Here is an 18410-nt window from a genome sequence, read left to right on the forward strand (position 1 = left end):
GTGGTAGCATTTTTGTGTTTTTTGTTTGTTTTAATTCGGTGTAAATAAATTTGTGTGGAAAGTCTCTGTGTCTGTCTGTCTCTCTCTGTCTGTCTGTCTCTCTCTGTCTGTCTGTCTCTCTCTGTCTGTCTGTCTCTCTCTCTCTCCCGCTCTCTCTCTCTCTCTCCCGCTCTCTCTCTCTCTCTCCCGCTCTCTCTCTCTCTCTCTCTCTCTCTCCCCCGCTCTCTGTCTCTCTCAATAGCATCATTCTAGCTTTTGATCAGCACCATGGGGAAGGTCATAGGAAGAGGCACTTTATTATCAAGCCTAAAGCTAAATATTTATATTTCTAAAAGAAAGATAATTATCATGTATATAAGCTTGAAAACGAAAGAAAGAAGAAAAACACATTAACCACTTCATCAAATAAACACATTTATTTAAAGGAATTATTTAAGTGGACCAGCTTCTAAATATATATCACACAAACATAACAGGATAAGCTCATATTTTCAACATGTAGGTCTTAACAGATTCAGAAGACTTTATTTATCCCCAAGGGGCAATTAAGAGACTGACCTTGCCGACCGTACATACAATACACAAACATCACATTGGAGAGACAGGTCAGGCACGGTAGGTGGCCGGTCAGCTGCACGAGCAGCAACCCGTAACCAAACAATGGAAAAATGCACAAAATCAGGAAGGACAAGGAGAAAAAAGAACTACCCCAGACTGAAATCCAACAGGGAGATCAGTTTGAGAACAGAAAAAAAACCTCAGCGCATAGCACATGAAAAACTCTTAATACACTATAGAAACACACTAAGACAGTGTCCTTTGCCCTGCCAGGCTAAGTAAACGTCTTCCAGCCAACCCAGGTGGCCTTGCGTAGGATAGGAAGGAACAGTCTAAACACAGTCTGTTATCAGGGAGAGTTTGTTCAGCTCCAGCCTTGAGACCACAGCTGGCATTGAAATGATTACCGGATGAAATGATAGTGGTTTATTCTTTAGTGCAAACAACTCATGTGAATTTCAAAGCAGTTCTAATGTCCAAATACAGAATCACAAATTACTCGACATGACTTCATCTTCGGGGCCTTGTGTTGAGCATCATAAACAACAATCAAAGACAACAGTGCTTAAACTGAAGGTCCTGACAGTCCTAAATATTCTGTTCGCTTTTCTTCTTCCTAATATGAGCCCCTCTTTTTAAATATAGCATAAATTGTACCACAATGATGGCCACTGCCTCACCCAGTGACTGTCAGCAGATTTGGAGGATATCAGGGAGGAATAAAAAATGTAATTAAATAAAAAATGTAATTAAAAATCACAAAAGCGCCTCACAAAACTTGTGACATTGTATAACCGAGGTAGTGACCTCAGAACGTCGGAGCATCATGCATCACATGACAGAGTGAGTTAATTCACAGTGAAAGCACTAATACCTACTGAGCTTCTGTCTTTTGCTTTCACACACTCAGACCAAACACATATAGAAAGTCTTTGGCTTTATTGAATAGATGTGGCTGCAGCATTAAACAAGACACCACTTTTTCAATTAACCATATTGGCAATCAACCATATTTCAGCTACAGACATTCTTCAGAGGTACAATTGACTGCTCACCATAAGCTCGGTGTTTCTGTTTCGAAGAAAAAAAAATTTTAAAAATACTTTAAGATTAAGAGTTAACCAAAGTGAGTGTCTTTGAAAGCCAGTGCAGCTCTTTTCTTGTAACAGCATTCATACACTTGTAAAAACACAAAGACAATCAAACAAGTTCCATCAAGTTAAGTTCAACATATAAATAACAAACATTTGCTTTTGTTAGTATTCAAACTTTATATATACTAAGAACCACATGGGTCTGGCTTGCAGCTGTAGCTAACTGAATGCACACAAGCTATATCAATTTATAGACATGCACACCAAACCTGATCTGAAAACGTACTGTACAGCTTGTTCAAGTACAAGCTGGATGAATCTGGATGACTTCATTGTTTTCACTCTTCCTTATGTCATCAGTCAGTTCTCTCTCTGCTTACTGTGAGGCATAAAGGAAGTACAGAACAAAAAGAACTAAGCTATTTGCTTTTCAGCATATCACACACAGACATGCTCTTGATGTTAACACTGGGATTGCCAGGCTTCTACCGTTCTACCTTTAAAAGCCGGAGAGCAGTCAAATGCTGGAAGTGGAAGCTAAATTGGCTAGTCATTCATATGTATATTAGGTTGTTACCTAGGAATTCTGGAGGGAGGGGAGTGGGGGTGAGTGATTGAGGGGGTGGGGGAGTGGAGTGTTTCAGTTTGCCATCTTAGGGAGAAATCAACACATGTCCTTTGTATGTCCTTTGTTGCTGACATTTATTGATGAAAACAGTACAAAAAACCAACCATTTGTACACATATTTACAAATAATGATAAAAAGTGAGTGAGTACATTTCAACATTTTCAGCAATCACTCACAATCCTGGCACTGCCACGGTATCTGTCGTCTGCATTTACCACATGTGTACCTGTAGCAGTGAACACATCGCACAGTGGCCTGATTTTTTTTGCATCTGTTTTTGACCTGACACGTGGCCCTTTTTCCGCGGGGGTCTAAGGTAGAAAACCAAAATGAGTGCTCTCCGGGGGTCTAAGTGTTAAACATCTAATTTTCAGAGCATCTGTTGTGCGTCAATCAATGATTTTCTGCTATGGGTTGGTAGGGACCCGCTGAGGGGATCTCTGCGATGGTTCCTGGTTCTGCTGTGACAACAGGCTGAACTAAATCAGTTGGATGCCACATTTTTGCTTAATAAAACACTCACCTTTGTTGCAAAAGTACTTGGCAAAGTTTCTAATGTTGCGTAATATAAATGTTACTATTAAAATATTTTTTAATCACGGTTGAGTGTCACACAGGTTTAAAGTTTAGTTATGGATCTAGAGGACAGTCCAGATTCATCTTGTTTTGGAAAGACACAGAGAGGTAACTACAGTAACATCAGCGATGATGTTTACTGTTCACTATAGTCATGACTAAGTCACAATTTCAGCGGATGGATTTGTTGCATGTCATTTTTTTTTAACTAAGCTAATACTGAATATGTGTAGTTAAGACTCATTGACTCCACATTAATGCTGCTCTGAAACCAGAGGTATCTCGCCATATTGTCAGTGAGCAAAGTCAAACTGTATCTTCCTTGCCCATTTTGATACTGATCTTGAACATCAGTAGTTCAGTACATCGAGTCTGCATTTAACCCTTTAGAGCCGGTCGGAGCGGGCACGCTCTGTTTTGCGTAACTATTTTTAAATCCCAGTAGCTCTGCAACCACGTAAGCTAGCACAATAAATTTTTTTGCATATGAAACCAGAGGAGTTGTACTTACATCTTATGCCATCAGCTTGTCCTAGGTCACAGTTTCCTTCCACATAAAGCTTTGCAAAAACTGCATAAAAAGCGCTTGCAGGAACAAAAACATAATATTCCAGAAACACGCTTTGCCGATCCGATCAGCTGTTCATAACACTTCCTACGTTGGAATAGACGTCAGCGCGAACTTTAGCATTTCCGCCATTACCTGCCCGAAACCGGAAGTGACGTCATTTTCGCGGAAATGTAGTTTTTTTTACCATCAGGGCCACAGGGCCTATACTGGTGCTTTTAAAAGTTATCTTTGACTTTATGACTTTCTGTGTCGTTTCTGGGATGCTTAGGACTCAAATTGCACTGCTGGAAATAGTTTATTTTGATGCACATGCTGCTTTTTTGCAAATTTGCAGTATAATATTTATTTTCATTTTTCCTGCAGTGTATAAAAATTGGTGTATTTCAAAAATAAAACTATGAAGACACTCAAAATAAATTTCCTGTGGTAGGAAACTATTTTGTGCAACTTTTTTGTATGTACAGTTTTGAGGGATAAGCCTCTTAAATTTCTCTAACTAGAAATATATGTTAAAAAAGCAAAAACGATTTTCAATTTTTTTGTAGTTTATTGCACTTTTTTGCAATTTATGTAATTACTATGCACTTAATGCAGACATATTATTAAAATCTGGGGTATAATTGTTGTATTGATGTATAGCAACTTGAAATGCTCCCAAAAATGGCTCCACACCATGTAAAAATATAATATAAGCTCTGGCGGACTTGGTTCTATGGTAGGTCTTAAAGGGTTAAAATATTTAAATTTATATCAACTTTTATTAAGGTTAATCATAAAATAATGTACAAATATGTTTAAAGATGCAGAATGATCCTTCTTATGCTGACTTAATAATTTTGCTACAGCAGTCTATTTTCCATTTTATGCTCAACAAAGGACCCCTTCACAATAAAATGTTGCTGTATTCAAAGAACTGTAATCTGTTTGGAACAATTCAAAAAGAAAGTGCATCTGAAACAAAGAAAATTCAGTTCATTTTTTAATCCCATCATGTAATGATTAAACTAAACTAAAATAAAACACTACACATACTACATGTCCATGGATAACATGTTCACCCTATGTTGAACAAGTAAAGAAATAATAATAATGATAAAAAGAAAAAAAATACAATATCTTAAAGTTTAGCTCAAATCAAAGACCAAAGACTTAAAAGTCGTGGAGAATCAGTTTGGGTAGTTCTAACATAAAGTGGTAATGCCTTCCAGACATTTAACGGCAACAACTGGAAGAGCTCGGCCACCTCAGTTTTTAAGTCTAGATCTTAGATCATTACTTCACTGGGCCTCATTTGTAACTGAGAAAGAAAGCTAGAAAAAATGACATGCAGATAATTGAGCATGTGATCAACTTTAACATTTGGAATTCAAATGACTTACATTTAATTAGTGAATTAACACTATTTAGGGAATTAACACCAAATCTGAAGTAAATTTGTTCTCTCATTTATAATAATTGTCGAATGTTTATGTATCATTATACACAGACCTGCAATACAGAAAGAACTTGAGAACACACAGTTTTAACTGACTGCAAAATAATACATGATATACAATACCGGATAATTCTGAGTAACTTGTTACTTGTTTTCAGTCTCACTCATTGATGAGCATGTTTTTTTTTTTATTATTATTGTAGAATAGCAAGTATCCTCTGCCACAGGTTGGCAGATACCTGGTGAAGCCATGTATGCAACAGTGGGTTTTGCTGTTTCTGCTTTGAAGAGAAATAGAATTGAATATGTTGATTAGAAAAACTGTATGTAATTTAAACACTTATTTGCAACGCGTTTTATCACATCTCAGCAATAACATTGTTTATATTTTGTAATAATTGTAATAATAGATGCAACAAAGAGGAAGAACAATGTAATTACAACATAATTATTAGAAAGGAATACAAAAATGCACTGTTGGATTTTAGCTGAATAATGTCAAACTGAAATTTATATAATAGGGTAATCAACAGAAGCAAAACGTGTAACAATGCCTAAGTAACAAAACCAGCAACAATGTGATACTATGCTATCAATAAAGTGGTAATTTATTTGCAGTATTTGGTAAAAGGATTTTTTTTTTACGATGAAAATGGTTATGGTGAAACATGGTCTGTTAGGTAAAATGTCAAGAAAGTGTTTGCTGGACAGACAAAAGAAGACAATGAGTCTTAATGATGGAATAAATAAGTGTAGGCAAGCATTCAAAGGAAGGGATCAGCAAATGAGAAAGCGGTGGGAGGCAGATTGAGGAGAGTTAGTGAATCTTCAAGTGCAGAGGATTAGTAAGGAGGAAATGAGGGCAGCTATGAAGATAATGAAGAGTTGAAAGATGAGTAGTACTGATGACACAGCTGTGGGGTTAAGGAGATTTCTAGGGGAGACAGCAGTTGACTTTTTAAGCAGATTTTTCTGAACTGCCTTATTGTATTATTATTGTATTATTATTGTATTATTATCGTATTATTACAAAACAGGACTATGTTATAATATCACAATGATTCTCACCTAGAGGTTGAGTGTCACCCTGGCCCAAAGAATGATGAACTGGATTAGGACACAATTCAACTTCATCTGATGGAGACAAACAGTGAGGGAGCAGATAACCACAGAAACATCAGTAATGTCAACAAATGTCTGCCTTTTCTTGTATTTAACAGAACTAGTGTGATGTTTTCTGATATTCCAAATTAAGAAACACAACCCCTGTTGTGAGGTTGTGTTGGAAACAATGGCAATTAAGCACAAGCTAGCTGTAAGTTATGCACAATTCCTAAACACAACACTAAATACTCCAACATAAATGCTACACACCATGCTTCATTTAGACATTCAGAAATAAGTCAAATTGCATCATTTAATTTTGAGTTTTCTCTGTATTATTGCAGGTCTATACCTAACAATTGTTGTGATTATGTACTTTAAATGGAATTGAACAGGTACATATCTAGATTTTCCCACACATTCATATTGATTAAAATGAATACATGAAAAAAAAACCTTAGTCTATTTATGCAAAATGAAAAACAGAAATAAGTTCATGTTTTGTTGCTTTTTTTGTATTGTTTTGTTTTTTAATTCATGGGCTTTTTAAGTGCCATATTTTTCGTGCCATAGGCGATAAGGTGCATTAAGCGAAACAAAACAGTCAGATAAGTCAAACTTTAATCAAGTCATTCTTCTTGCTTCTTCCACTTCCGTACCGTTGATTCATTAATGTTGAATTCTTTTGCAGCTGCTCTATTCCCATGTTGTTGCAGTATATTAATGACTAACCTCGTATTGTTGATGGATTATCTCAGTTATTCTCCTGACTGAAGTTTGGTCCATTTACAGCATCTGCATTTGTCCCTAACCATCGGGAACACTCACGTTAACTTTTATGGAGTGGAAAAAAGTTAGAGTTCATCCTCCAGCTTCACTGTGTTTATGTTATGCTAACATAGCTGTGTCGCTAGCGATAACATAGCACATCATTATAAACCCGCTAGCCCAACTTCAGTAACCCTACAAAAGTCACTGCTGTTTAGTTTTCTGTCTTCATCTATGTTGGAAGTGATAGCAGAGCCGTATGTCTGAATTTGTTTCACAAATCTCTCAGTCAGAACATCATATATCATGTTTAGGTGGAAACTAGCGAGCCAACTTCTTGCTAACTTCTAACTCCGTTAAATTTAACCCTCTGGGGTCCAGGGTATAATCGGCCATTTTTGACTACTTATTTTTTACCTCTATATTTCACCTTTAAAATATGTTTATCTTGCCTTGTTTGATATCATTATTTTCAGCACAACCGCAAATATCTGAAATTTGAGTTATTTTTTTAATTTTGGTATACTATATTAGCACAGTTGACCTAAATTCAGACAAAAAATATAAATCCGAGTAGAAAAAAGTTTTTTTTACTGTAAAACCCACAAACATGTTTAACGAATCATTTTCATAACTTGAAATGCAAATAGAAATTGTACATTTCTAAAAATTATGCACAAGTTTTGCAAACAACAAAGTTATATGGTACTATTTACCTAAAAATGTAACCATTATATAACCATTTAAAACTATTTATAGAACAATCAGGTGTTCTGCATCAAATAAGAAGGCACACAAATGTTTTGTGGCAGTCCAAAAAAATAGTTTGTGTTCAGTATAAGACAGAGGAGAACAGCACAGGCCTAAACCCTGCAGGTCTGACAGCAGGAGGTGCATCAGTCCAGTTTTGCATGTGGGAACAGCGTTTACACTGCAATCTGCCTTTTATGGCTTTTTTGGAGCAAATGTGAAATTCAGCAGTCTAACTGACACGCAATACAAAACAATAACTACACAACACACTAACTACAGCCTCCAAACACGCTAAACGTCACTATTGTCTCACATATGAAAACTCGCTCTCTTTCTTTCTTTCGCTCGCCCGCTTTCCGTCGCGGGTGTCACTCCTAAAAACTTCCCCTTCTCCCTAAACAACTAAATATCACATGTTGCCATATCATTTTTTTGATTGGCTGACATGGTAAACTCTAACACCAAAAGGGAAGGGGTGTTTTTTCTTTCTGTTTGCTAGCGCTGTCTGTAGAAAACGTCGTTTTTACCGTTCTTCCCGCTGTAAACGCCACTGTTTTGTTCAGAAAATAAACATTGCGTGTATTTTTTATCATAACTCTGTTTTTTTTTTTTTAACATGGCCCATCGACACAATTCACAACTGTTATATAGTTTGAAGTCTTGAAGTTTGAAGTTCAAATGGAGACTCTGAGTTGCTGCATATTGTAGCCGTGTTATCTTAAATTGGTCATGTGATTTTGACGCGCCGGCACGTCCGTCGACCCCAGAGGGTTAAGAAATGTTGTTTTCATGGATGCCTGGATGATAAACTTAATTTTTACACCTGGTAAAGCAGCAACACTGATCATTTTATTAAAGAAGAAAGAATTTAGACAATTTTTAACTCTCAGTGATCCTTTGACCTGAAGTGGAGTTTGGACCGAGATTACTCCGCGAGGCTCCTGACTACAGTAGCTGTTGCTCCGACAATCCATCAAGCGGTGCGGCTTAGTAGCTTACCAAAGCCGTACTAAAACATTTTTTTTTGACAGATTTTTTAGCACCGTGTACCACATAAAATTGGTTCAAGGTCAGTACACACAACCAGACTTAATACATAAGGTGCACTGGATAATAAGGTGCACTGTTTTTTGATTTTTGAGAAGATTCAAAGATTTTTAAGTGCGCCTTATTGTGCAAAAAATACGATAAAAATTTTTAAGTATGTACAAAATTCCAGAAATTATTTCAAGTGAAAGTTCAAGTGAAAACCAAAGGCATGTCTCAGGTTATAAAACAAGCAAAACTATTCTGACTTGCATTAGCTAGATCATGACCTTCACATTAGATACCTTATCTGAGGTGCAATTCCAGGAAGTGAACATTCAAACATGCCTGTTTTCAAATGTGATGCCTATCTATAAAAAAAAGGTTTCTTATGAGAAACTTAATATAACTTTGGTTTTGAAGGGAGGCTGGCTAGTGCACCTTAATCGTAAAGGCATTTCTTACTGTGTTCTGTGTTCTGTCCCATTTGATCCCTTTTTGAGCCTGCAGTAAAAAAAAAAAAAGTAAAAAAAAGTAAAATAAATAAATAAATAAAAAAAGTTAAAAAAAGTTTGTGTGTATATATATATATATATATATATATATATATATATATATATATGTATGTGTGTGTGTGTGTGTGTGTGTGTGTGTGTGTGTGTGTGTGTGTATATTTACTTTACCTCTGTAGATATCTTTGCCGATAAGATAGAGTCCCACCACCACAACCAGAGTACTCAGTAAAATAGTTGCAATGATCCAAGGTGTTGAATCTGCATAGTGGCACTTCTCTTTGCAACCATCTTGATTAGTTGTTGGATTTATATCTTGAGCGTATGAAGAAAGATGAAATGTTAATTTTGCTTCTTCACACTTAATGTTTAAAATGTTACAAATCTTGTAATCAACTCCTCTAAAAAATTTCAAATAACCTTCTTAAATAACCGATTAATTAACTGCACAAATTTCACAGCTTTGCTTTAAGCCTCTTTCAGAAAAAACAAAAAAGAGAAAAGGCAAATATTTGTATCACACGTTTGTATAAATATTTAGAAAAATTGCTGTTTCTCACCTGTGAGACATGGCGCAGAGACAGACAGCCAGCTCTCTGGGGATTCTCCACCTCCTGAGATTTTGCACTTGTAAAGTCCGTCATCAGACTTGGAAACTCTGTTGATGGTCAAGTTTCCTCTTGAGCTGCTCCCTATGTGACGCCCATATTTGTAGAAATCAGCTGCGATGCTGGAGGAAGGGATCTTGTTTCTGCAGCGTAGAGTCACAGCTTCTCCCTCCATCACAGGAACAGCAGGACTCTCCAGGATCACAGAACCAGCTGAACAACAAGTGAGTTAAATTTTAGAAAATGTTGAACTTGTGTTTGTTTGTGACAAAATATTACTGCCTTTTTTCAATCATACCAGTGACAGTAATGTAGATATTGTTGCTTCTCTTCCCTCCTGCTGTCCCACACCAGTATTCTCCACTGTCACGTGCATAAAGAGAATGAATGGTGCACTTTGAGCCTGTTGTCGTTACTGTTGTTTTCCCACTGGTTTGGTTGCATTGCTTTGCTTCCTCTGTCATCTTATATAACACATCTCCATGAGAAGGCTCCTCACAGTAAAAATTAACTGACTCATATTCAAAAAACTGGGATTTGTTTGGAACAATATGAAGAGAAACTGCATCTGAGAAAAAAATGACAAAAAACAAAACAAAACAAACATTCAGTTTATTGCTAAAATAACAGATTCCCATTGAAATGTGATAGCCAATAAAATGTAGAGGTAGAGAGTGGTGATTCACCAAAATGTTCTTTTTGGTGTTTAAATAAACCATCTTTTCCTCCAATCACAAAATGATAAATAAGTAAACAGATATTACTCACCAACTTTCTGAGCATGTGCACACAGCAGAATCAGCACAGTCATCACTAAAAAGACCAAAAGTAGTTACTATAAGATGTACCCACATTTTCAGACATCTTTAGAGTTGCCAACTCTTAGAGTTAATAGTGCTATTCCTTGTTAAGTTGTTGAATAGAAACATTACTTTGTACTTGTTATTTCTAAGGTGTCACCAGGTTTCTGCTACATGAAAGATTTAAATAACCACAGTCTTTTAACAACATTGTTAACCTTAACAAACTCTTTATAGTTTAATTTTAATGTATAAACTGAGGCAGTACTTACACAGTCTGATGCACAGAGCTCTGACCTCCATGATGTCTTGCCGGAGACCAACCAATAGATGCTTCCTGTATGACCTTTGTGAATCAACTATGTGAAAATAGTTTTCAGAGAAGCAGAGCTGTTGCTGTGGTAGGTGAGACAGAGCACATACTGATGCTTTCAAATCTATTTGTAGCCATTTAACGGTTTTTATGCTTTCATTATACCAGTGATGGCCTAGCCAGTCACAGTAACAGTTTATAACTAAATTTCCATGGTAGCACTAAAAAAAGCTCAAGTTGCTTTAAGTCATTTGAACTGATCACCAATAACAAAGCACTGACTAAATGAATATTTTGCACCGTGTAGTTGTACAGATATTAAACTGGTGGGACACCAGCATCAATAACAGAGCTGTGTTCTCACAGTCTGACACAGAGGCAAACACAAGAGTTTCAGATTATTCAATTCACTGGTCAAAATCTACAGTTCTTCCAATTTTTTGCTCCTTCCATAATTCTTCTTCTACCCCACTTCAACCTGGAAATATTAAATACTTAGGTATTAATATCTCTCCTAAGCTTGCAGATTTAACAAAGTTAAACCACATCCCACTTCTAAAGAAAGTAGAAGGTGATCTGGCTAGATGTTAATCTCTACCCATATCAGTGATGGGAAGGAGCACTGCTATAAAAATGATGGTCTTGCCAAAAATAAACTATTTATTTTCAATGACCCCGAACGAACCATCACAAGATTGGTTCAGATCTCTGAATTCATATATTTCTTCCTTTGGAAAGACAAACCCCCGCGTTCAGCTACAAAGGACCAAATATAAAGGAGGACTAGATCTGCCTAACTTTCAACACTACTTCTTAGCCAACAGGCTTCCGTTCATGTCATACCCCCTTAGATGAGCCTTGGCTAGATGTAGAACAGGCAATATGCAATAATCTAGAGATTTCAGACTTACCATTTATCAGCTCAAACATCAAGCGACATGAATGGTTTAATAGCATCAATGTCAGCTCTTCTTTGACAGCATGGTGGCATTAACCCAAGACAGCAGTCAAACTCATGTTTATTTTCTTCTGCAAATTAGCAAATCTAAATAGAGTTTTAGTTGAACATGTGAAAATATTTTTTTGAGATGTTATGTTCTAAGATGAAGGCATTGTATACGTTTTTGTTGTTCAAATTTAGATGATGAGGATGTAAACCTGAGGGGGTAGGGCTAAATAAGTATATACTTCTGCCTACTCCTTTTCAAACAACTGTATGGAATGATTTTATGAAACGTTGGTGAATGTATATGTTTGAAATAAAAAAGAACTGAACTGAACTGATTCTTAAAATAACGGGTCTTCATTAACCCATGCAAACGTACAGGGGATGTGTGCATAAGGGGTGGGAGTGCACATTTGTGCCTGTGTGCACCTGTTCGTCTGTGTCTATATGTCAGGTCGATCCCAGACTTCACCTTTCTGGGAACATCTCAGGCCCTCCAAAGTACGGATGGGTACCGGTATCCGGTATCGATACCGGTGCAACCGTGCAACCTATCGCCCCCTGGTATAGGTCATAAACCCCGCCTGCTCCGTGTTAGCAGATGGGACAATAAAATAATAAAATAAATAAATAATCCTCAGATAATTTTTTTCCAAAGATTCTTTCTTTTGTTATCAATAGTTCTCATCACGCTGATTGATGTCCAAGGGGTCTCCTCCATTCTAATTCCCACCCATGTTAAATTGGGGTGAAACGTCATCATAGGGCGATCGTGGCTCAAGAGTTAGGAGTTCGCCTTGTAATCGGAAGGTTGCCGGTTCGAGCCCCAGCTTGGACAGTCTCGGTCGTTGTGTCCTTGGGCAAGACACTTCACCCGTTGCCTACTGGTGGTGGTCAGAGGGCCCGGTGGCGCCAGTGTCCGGCAGCCTCGCCTCTGTCAGTGCGCCCCAGGGTGGCTGTGGCTACAATGTAGCTTGCCATCACCAGTGTGTGAATGTGTGTGTGAATGGGTGGATGACTGGATATGTAAAGCGCTTTGGGGTCCTTAGGGACTAGTAAAAGCGCTATATAAATACAGGCCATTTACCATTTACCATAGCAGCTTTGACTGGCAGCTGCAGTCATGGAGAAACTCTGTTCGGGAATAGCAGATAGAGCGTAGGCTCTGAGAGGAGGGCCAGCGTTTATGTTACGAAAACACGACCGACTGTTTTAACCTGACAGCCTGAGGTGTTCTTCAGTAAACTGGACTACCCGAAAGAAGGACCCGAGGCCCTGCTGCTTACTTTTTCGGTAAGTTAAATGTGTTTGTAAGCTAATCCGTAACTACAATCCTAGCTAAGATGAGCACTCGGCTGTCGGGGTTCAGCTCCTGTGCAGAGCTGAATATGAGATATGTGCAAACAACAGCAGGTTTTTAGTCTCTTGACACATCTGTAAAGACAGTAACTTTAAAAAAAAAAAAGCTTGTACCTTGTAGCTCCTCATTAATCAGGAACTATGGATTAAAGTACTGTAGTGTACTGTAATACTGAAAAAAATGTAAGAGAACAACTTCAGATCCTGAGTGTGTGAGGACAGAAGAATCAGCTTTATTTCAGACTGGAGAGATAAACTTTATATTTCAGTTTGTGATGGTTCTGTTCTCTTTGTGATTACAGGAGCTGCCCTCAGATTCAGACCTCAGCACCACCCAGTGACAGCAGACAGATCATCCAACATGTTCACATGTTAACTGCAAAATGAACTGATGTAAACAGTACAAAGGTTAAAGTACCACATGTGCTGTAGTGAAAGCTGCAGCTGTTTTATTGATGTCAATAGAAAATTGAACTTAGTAGTCAGTATAAGCTTTTAATGATATAAGTTAACATGTGATAGAATACTGCATGATGACCTTTTTATTACTTAGACTGATTGTTCACTATAAGACTTGTTCTGTTCTTTTCTTATCAGTTTCTTCCCACAGCGATAGTAAGAGCTGAACAAGCAGTTTTCACTCCCTACCAGGAAAAGGAGCTGCTTCCCACAAACCGCACACGCACGCACATGCTCATGTATCAACATTCCACTGAACAAATGTATTCACTGTTGTATTACTCTTGTGTATAAATAAAGACAATTGCAAGAACAGAGCGCGCACATCACAGGGCCCCCACTCTGGCGCTCTGTGACCGCCCTTGCAAGTAAAATCTGCAGCGTGTGTGTTTCTACTCTCTGATTCTCAGCTGAAGAAGTGTCTTTTAGAATAAATCTCTTGACAATTGATAAAGTTAAAGTCAAAAAGTCAAAAGAATGAATCACCCCTGTAACTATGTCACTTTATATCAGCATTAACAGGACCTCAGTTTGGTGTTTCAGAGAGCTGCTGATCTCAGACCTGCACACCTTCCATTTTAAACACTTGATGTACTCAGCTGCATGAAGAGCATATGAGATTTTCTCTGACACAATTAAATAAAACCTGATGAAAGTCAAAGGTCGTCACTTGTATGTTGAACTACAAACTTGTCATCTGGAATTCTTTCACAGTTTTTTGCAGATAGTGTGTTATTTACCATGAAGTGATTCAGAGTTATTCATACCAGAGTAACCAGAGAGCATCATATATATTTTTAAATATATAACTTTCTACAGGACTGAATATAATATCTTTGTGTATGAGTCCAGAGCCCTTTACACAAACCAAAGGTCTCCATCACAGTGTTCATGAAATGCTGGGTTTATCCATCTTGGGCCTACGGAGGAGTGCTGAAGATTTCCCTGTGAGGGAGCTGCTGGTGAAGATCATGAGTTCTGCTTGATCAATGCCATGAGCTTCAGTGTTCCTGTTGTTTCTTAAATGAAGCCTCTCTCAGTGGGTCAACAGAACTTCTGGCACAGGACAGCTGTGATGAAAGAAAGGGAAGAAGTTTCTCCAAACCTCTGGACCCAGGAAACCCAGCTTGGTCCTGATGGTCTCCCTCACTAGTTTCTCTCCAGGGTGAATGTAGCTGTTGATATAATATGGACTCTATTATTAAATGAAAAGAACAAATTAGACTACATTACTGAAACGTTCTGCTGATGTTTTCAAAGTTTCCATGTTACCAGGATGTAGAGGGCTCTGAAGATTTAAACTGTTATAGATCCATTACACTCACAGTCTTATGTTAAAATCTCAAAGGACAGCGTTATATTGTTGATATTAACAGTAACTCTGGGCCTCTGTGGAGTGAGCAGCTGATCTTATCGCTGTCTAAAAATGGAAACAAATCCTAAGGAGTCCTGAATCCTTCAATAACACAGACTATTAGAGTAACAGGTGTGTAGCATCACTAACTAGCTGGCAACAAGCCCCCAACACAGTGCGTATGCTTGTGGCTAATCTAGCAAACGAATTAACAACAGAGTGATTTCAGATGTTGTAGAACTATAAGATGATAAGCTGTTTGTCTTTTTTTTTTTTTATTACAGTCACATTGTTGTATTTACCTTGATTGAACGAGTCATCAGTCTCGGTAAACCAGCAAAAAACGTCCAGCAGGTGTGTGGGCGGAGGCGTTACACAGTCGCTCCACCTCAAGTCACTACTGCGCAGACTCTGGCTCCAAAAATGCAAGATGGCAGCCTCCACAAGCAGGATATATTGGCTTCATTTTTTTACAATGGGAGGAGGCGGTGTCGCGTCGTCCATGTTTTCTACAGTCATTGGTATGGTGCGCGTCTATCAAGCGATAGTTATGGCCAGCGATAGTTATGGCCAGCGATAGTTATGGCCAGCGCTGGCGGTCCAAGTGGAGGAGCAGAGAAGTTTACGGCATTTAAGCAGCCCTATGCTGCCCAATCCAACCGGGCTAAAGCTATTGCAAAAGCTATTGGGGTGTTTAGCTGCAGACGGGAGGCCGTATTCTGTTGTGCAAAACAAGGGGTTTAAACTATGATGAACGTACTTGAGCCACGCTATGATATCCTGTTGTGCGTCCACTTTAGTGGCAAGATCATTCCAAGCATGTATGAGCAGGAAAAGTTTAAAGTTATGGCTGAACTGTTCCAGGCACCTTCTGTTACCCTAACTACAGATGGGTAGACCTCCGAGGACACGGAAAGCTACGTGACCGTGACCGCTCATTATATCACAGCGGAGTGTGACATAATGAGCGGTATGTATTATTGTAGGGTCTACCTTACAATATCAGTTGCCTTGAGGCGACTGTTGTTGTGATTTGACGCTTTATAAATAAAATTGAATTGAGTGGTAGATACAAAGCTCTATACTGCCCTATATTGTACCATAATTTGTTTTTATATAATTGCGTTGAATGAGTCTTGAGTTGAATGTTTTTTACAGGCAAAAAATACTTCAATAAGTAAATGTTACATTTTTGTCATTTTTTCTTTTTTTGCTGATCCGAAAATTGATCCGATCTGTGACTTAAAACAGTGATCCGATCCGAACCGTGAGATTTTTGATCCATTGCACCACTAGTGAGTAATATAAGTCCAGACATGTGTGGTATCCACAGAAACCTCTTAATCTAAGCTAAACTCTCATAGAGACCATTTCTACAACCACCAAACTCAATGAAAACAAGCCATGATTATACGAGCAGTTATGTAAATGCGCACAAGTCTGCTAAACAAACAAGGCGAACCAGAAATTCTCCACACTTCATGTCACCAGCTAAAGATAGGCTGGTTATGTTCCAGAGCTATCACTACTTCTAAACACCAAGTTTCACCACACTCTGACCAAAATTCACTGAATGAGCTGCAAAAGAAGACCACAAAAACACACAGCGGTAGTGATGGCCCGCTTGAAGCTGACGCTCCGGAGCGTGTGTCGAAAAAAACAACACACTGGTTCAGAAGCACTGTGTCGAGGCTTGCTTCGTTTGGCAAAAGTCACGTGACCAGTGACGTCCGAAGCTTCATTACGCACGTAACTGCTTCGGTACCTGATTCAAACGGATATAAGGAAGTGAATCATCCACGGGATTCGTGGAGTGTGTTGATGGTGACAGATAGCGACGAGGTGATCATTCCACTGACAGATATGGAGCCAGCGAGGAAGAGAGGACGTTCTGGCGTGTGGGAATATTTTGAGTTGATTTTGCTCAATTCATTTTATCTGCCGAAGTGAAAAACTTGAAATGTCCAAAATCATGTTTTCATAATGTAAATATCATTACAGCATATGACTTTAGGAACACTTCCATGTGAATTAAAGCTAATGAAGACTACAAAAATGTATTTGACACTATACGTACATTACATTGCTACACAGTTTAGAAAATCATTTTGTTTATTGTTTTTAGGTGATAGTCTGCAGGACCCAGGGATACCTGCATATCTACCAACTTACAGTGTAGTTCCTGCACTCCACAGCCTCTTCTGTTCCATGCAAGTGGATTTTCTCCAGGGCAGGAGAAACTATTTCTAAGAAAAGAAACAGACTCAGCCAGCGCACAGTAACACTAATCCTCTTGTTAACTGTAAATAACAAAAGGGCTACCTGACATAGAGCATGTTTTTACTTTGCAAGTTCTTGATTAGGGGTGGGTTTTGATTATCGCTTTTCTGATTACAATCCATGCTAAATTGAATAAAGTGATATTGATTCATTAAAATCCCGTGTCGATTTGTAAATTAATGTTATTATGCCTGAAACGCCAGCATCTCAGCTTAAACCTCACAACATGTCGTCAAACACCATACAGCTAAAACAGTAACTGGGAGCAGGTTTACGGATTCTGCATACAAACGTAAACACAGAGCGCGGACCCGACGCGTCAGAGTCAGATTTTGGTGCGTCGTCGGGTCCGCGCTGTGTTTGCCTCTTTTTTTTTCGCTGGCTTCTGCAGCTGCAGGTTTCATAACTCTCTGTTTACATCTCTAATTAAGTCTCACATGTGTCAGCTTTCTTTTAATAGATACGAAATTATGGATATATACTGATACATGACCAGAATTTTAATATTTCTGACTGAGGCAAAACTTTCCAGATTCCAATCAAATTGAATCGGATCCTGTATCGAATCAAAATGATTCTACAAATCAGTGACGATGCAGCCGTACTCAGCTTCCTAAGCATTTTCCCTTTCCAGTTCACAATCAATCCCACCCCTAGGTCAAAAATATGTATAGGACAATTGGCCTAATCTAATATTTTGTATGAACCTGTCCAGCTGTCCAGTGATTAAACGACAAGTAAGATAAGATAGAACTTAGTAGATGGAGGCAGGACTTCACAGCAGGGGCATACTCCATAATGTGCTGTGCATTCTCATATGTATATTATATATATTGCTCACTTATTGTATTTACCAACATCAAGGAGTTATGAGCAAAGAAAGGCCACCATAGTGCATGTTTAAATAGGGAAAGTTTATTGATCAAAATGTATTACGCAAATACGCATTACATTTTTTTCAGCCCCCCAATCGAGAAAACAAAACCAATTACATGTTCAAAGCAACGGAACGGTGGCCCAATATCAGAGAGAACTCCACTCTTGAGTGAGCAGTGATAATTGAGCAGTCCGTTTTATTTTGCAGATTCAAGCTGCTCTTCAAAATTTTCACCACCAGATGTCACCGGAGAGGACTGTGTTGAAAAGCTTCGAGTAATGAACCGTTTTTCAATACAAGCTTCAGTGCTTCGGAAAGCTTCATTTGGCCATCACTACACAGCGGCGCAAATGCGCAAAGACAGTAATTGGCTTACCGTCCAGATTTC

At 38.3% G+C, this 18410-nt stretch overlaps 1 protein-coding gene across 2 annotated transcripts; it reads right to left on the reverse strand.

Moving 5' to 3' along the window:
- Positions 1-401: 401 nt before the first annotated feature.
- Positions 402-10947, reverse strand: LOC146713519 (uncharacterized). 2 transcript variants are annotated; one of them, XM_085448537.1, is made up of 8 exons: positions 10707-10947; positions 10403-10447; positions 9933-10202; positions 9587-9847; positions 9198-9341; positions 8980-9018; positions 5932-5997; positions 402-5144 (listed from the first exon to the last, which is right to left on the reverse strand). In XM_085448537.1, exons 1-8 carry the CDS (start codon positions 10735-10737, stop codon positions 5008-5010), a joined length of 993 nt encoding a protein of 330 aa, XP_085304663.1. In that variant the 5' UTR covers positions 10738-10947; the 3' UTR covers positions 402-5007. The 2 variants fall into 2 exon arrangements, with proteins under 2 accessions (XP_085304663.1, XP_085304652.1); XM_085448526.1 differs by having other exon boundaries at positions 402-5141; positions 10707-10799.
- Between the last annotated feature and the right edge of the window lie 7463 nt (positions 10948-18410).

This window comes from Copadichromis virginalis, linkage group LG3, assembly GCF_057382275.1.
Source record: "Copadichromis virginalis isolate Kocher_CV1m ecotype Utaka linkage group LG3, C_Virginalis_male_GT1.1, whole genome shotgun sequence".
In the NCBI taxonomy this organism is placed as follows: Eukaryota; Metazoa; Chordata; class Actinopteri; order Cichliformes; family Cichlidae; genus Copadichromis; species Copadichromis virginalis.

What these genes read in the sequence shown, in the direction of transcription:
- LOC146713519 (XM_085448537.1), bottom strand. Translation starts at nt 10,737, where the DNA reads ATGGAGGTCAGAGCTCTGTGCATCAGACTGT. An exon ending in TATCTACATTACTGTCACTG is followed by an intron (nt 9,848 to 9,932) that starts GTATGATTGAAA and finishes CTTGTTGTTCAG; the next exon opens with CTGGTTCTGTGATCCTGGAG. An exon ending in GGGACAGAACACAGAACACA is followed by an intron (nt 5,998 to 8,979) that starts GTAAGAAATGCC and finishes TGTCTCCATCAG; the next exon opens with ATGAAGTTGAATTGTGTCCT.